Source organism: Crocuta crocuta, unplaced genomic scaffold, assembly GCF_008692635.1.
Source record: "Crocuta crocuta isolate KB4526 unplaced genomic scaffold, BGI_CrCroc_1.0 scaffold130, whole genome shotgun sequence".
Classification (NCBI taxonomy): domain Eukaryota; kingdom Metazoa; phylum Chordata; class Mammalia; order Carnivora; family Hyaenidae; genus Crocuta; species Crocuta crocuta.
In genome coordinates this window covers 15,495,572-15,498,098 of record NW_027527920.1, presented here as the reverse complement: position 1 = coordinate 15,498,098, position 2,527 = coordinate 15,495,572, and the positions used below count along the sequence as shown (strand labels likewise).

General features: G+C 43.9%; 1 protein-coding gene across 1 annotated transcript; it reads right to left on the bottom strand.

Annotated features, from left to right (window-relative positions):
• Nucleotides 1–502: 502 nt before the first annotated feature.
• On the bottom strand, nt 503–903 carry LOC144218876 (large ribosomal subunit protein eL42-like). The gene has a single exon (XM_077748860.1). The coding sequence runs from the start codon at nt 898–900 to the stop codon at nt 583–585; it is 318 nt and encodes a 105-aa protein (XP_077604986.1). The 5' UTR covers nt 901–903; the 3' UTR covers nt 503–582.
• Nucleotides 904–2,527: the final 1,624 nt, after the last annotated feature.

Sequence of the window (2,527 nt, the reverse complement as noted above, 5' to 3'; positions counted from 1 at the left end):
GCTTCAACGTAAGAAATTCATTTCACACCATTCTGGAGGTTGGAAAGTCCAAGATCAAGGTGCCAGCTGATTTGGTTCCTGGGAAGAATTGTATTGGCAGCTTGCAGACATCTGCTTTCTTGCTCTGTTTTCTCTGGTGTCTCCTCTTATAAGGACACGAATCCTTTTGGGTCAGGTCTCCACCCTTAGGACCTCATTTAACTTAATTACTTCCCTTAAGCATACAGAGAGTTAAAGCTTCAACATATGAATTGGGAGGAGGTGGGCAATTCAGTTTGTGACAATAGACCACTTGGAATTTTGGTGGAAGTGGAACTTTCATGTCTTGGAGTTACCTGACAAAGGTTTCTCCTCAAATTAGATATTATTGAAGGAAGCTGGGAGTTGAAGGACACTCACTAGTTGTTGGGGGGGAGGCAGCAAAAAATTGAGGTAATCCTCTGGGTCCACCTTGTTTCTTTTTTTTTTTCCCCAAAAAGGAAATTGAGGGCACTAGTTTCACTCAAAGGACCAACTGTAACCAAATGAAGTGAACATAACCTCAAGATTTTATTGTCTTCATAATGTAACAAAATACGAAGCTTAGAACTGGATCACTTGGCCCTTTCTCTTATCTCCTCTCAGTTCAAAATGCTTGCATCTCTTAACAGCCAGCATGCTCTTAGATCTGCAGTTGGGCTCAACACATTCAAGCCTTAGTACAATCTTCTTTGTAGTCTTAGCCTTTTTTCGGAAAATCGGCTTAGTTTGTCCACCATAGCCACTCTGCTTCCTGTCATAACGCCACTTTCCCTGGACATAAAGAGAATCTTTGCCTTTCTTGTACTGTGTCACTTTGTGGGGTTGGTGCTTGCCACACTTCTTGCAGAAAGTCCGGCGGGTTTTAGGAATGTTCACCATGGATGCGAGAAGGCTATCGGCACGGAAAGCGGGTCCACCTTGTTTCTATGTACATGAGCGATGGGCAGCAAAAGCAGCCTTGACCATGTGACTGCCCTCTCAGCTCATATACTTAGTGAGGACCATTAAGGACAGGCAGTGCAAAGAGCTGTAGAGAAGCAAAGAAGAATCTGACCATCACTGCCCCCAAGAAAGCTCAACTGACACCTATTAGGGGAAAGGGGATATATACTAAGTTGCTCTGCTATGTAACTTCATGGTTGCTCAATGCTAAGGAAGCAATCATTTCTGGAGGGATCAGGGACAGCTTTAGAAGATGACCCATTTGAGTGGTTTAAAAAAAATTTTTTTTAATGTTTATTTATTTTTGAGAGAGAGAGTGAGCGCACATGTTGGGGAGGGGCAGAGAGGGAGGGAGACAACAGAATCTGAGGCAGGCTCCAGGCTCTGAGCTGTCAGCACAGAATCTGATGCAGGGCTTGAACCCACAAGCTCTGAGATTGTGACCTAAGCCGAAGTCACATGCTTAACTGACTGAGCCACCCAGGCACCCTAGAAGATGACACATTTGAGTAGTTTTGAAGAATAAGGGTTGGTTTTGATAGCCAGAGATTGAGGAGTGGCAGCGAGGAAAGGACAAAGGGGGGTAGTTTCTAAAGAAGAGGTAAGTTTGAGAGCAGAGGCCAGGGTTAGCTATAAAATGTGTGGGGTCTAGTGCAAAATGAAAACGTGGGACCTCTTATTGAAAAGAAAAGATGGGGTGCCTGGGTGGCTCAGTTGGTTAAGCATCTCACTTTGGCTCAGGTTATGATCTCACAGTTCGTGGGTTCGAGCCCCACATTGGGCTCTGTGCTGACAGCTAGCTCAGAGCCTGGAGCCTGCTTCAGATTCTGTGTCTCCCTCTCTCTCTGACCCTCCCCTGCTCACACTCTCTCTCTCTCTCTCTCCGAAATAAATAAAAACATTAAAAAAAAGAAAAGAGAAATAGTTTTGGGGCACCTGGGTGGCTTAGTCGGTTGGGCATCCGACTTTCGCTTAGGTCATGATCTCGCGGTTTGTGGGTTCGAGCCCCGCGTCGGGCTCTGTGCTAACTGCCAGCTCAGAGCCTGGAGCCTGTTTCAGTCTGTGACTCCCTCTCTGACCCTCCCCTGCTCACGCTGTCTTTCTCTCTCTCCTAGAAATAAATAAAACGTTAAAAAAAAAAAAGAAAGAAAAAAAAGAAAAAAGTGCCACTGAAGATACTAAATTACAAAACTTCTTCCTTTCTTACAGTTTTCCAACTTGTCATGGTGGGTTTTTTGTTTGTTTGCTATTTAGTGTTTTTCTAAGTAAAAAAAACACAATTTTAATTTATTAGCATGAATTTTATGGTTCCTTTTTATATTGTGTAATGCCAATTTAAAGTGCCAACGTAAGAGCATTTTACTCCTCTCCCAGAAGTATCACAATTATGGAATTTGTATTTCACGGTCTGCAAATGCATATGTACTTCCTCCCCGGAACAATGGAAACGCGGCACAAAAATGACTCAGCTGCTTTGATTTCATTTCTTGGCAAGCGCATATTCTGCCAACAACACTCTGCATTCAGCTCACTGATGAGTAAGGGGAGACTGAAAGGACCAGGA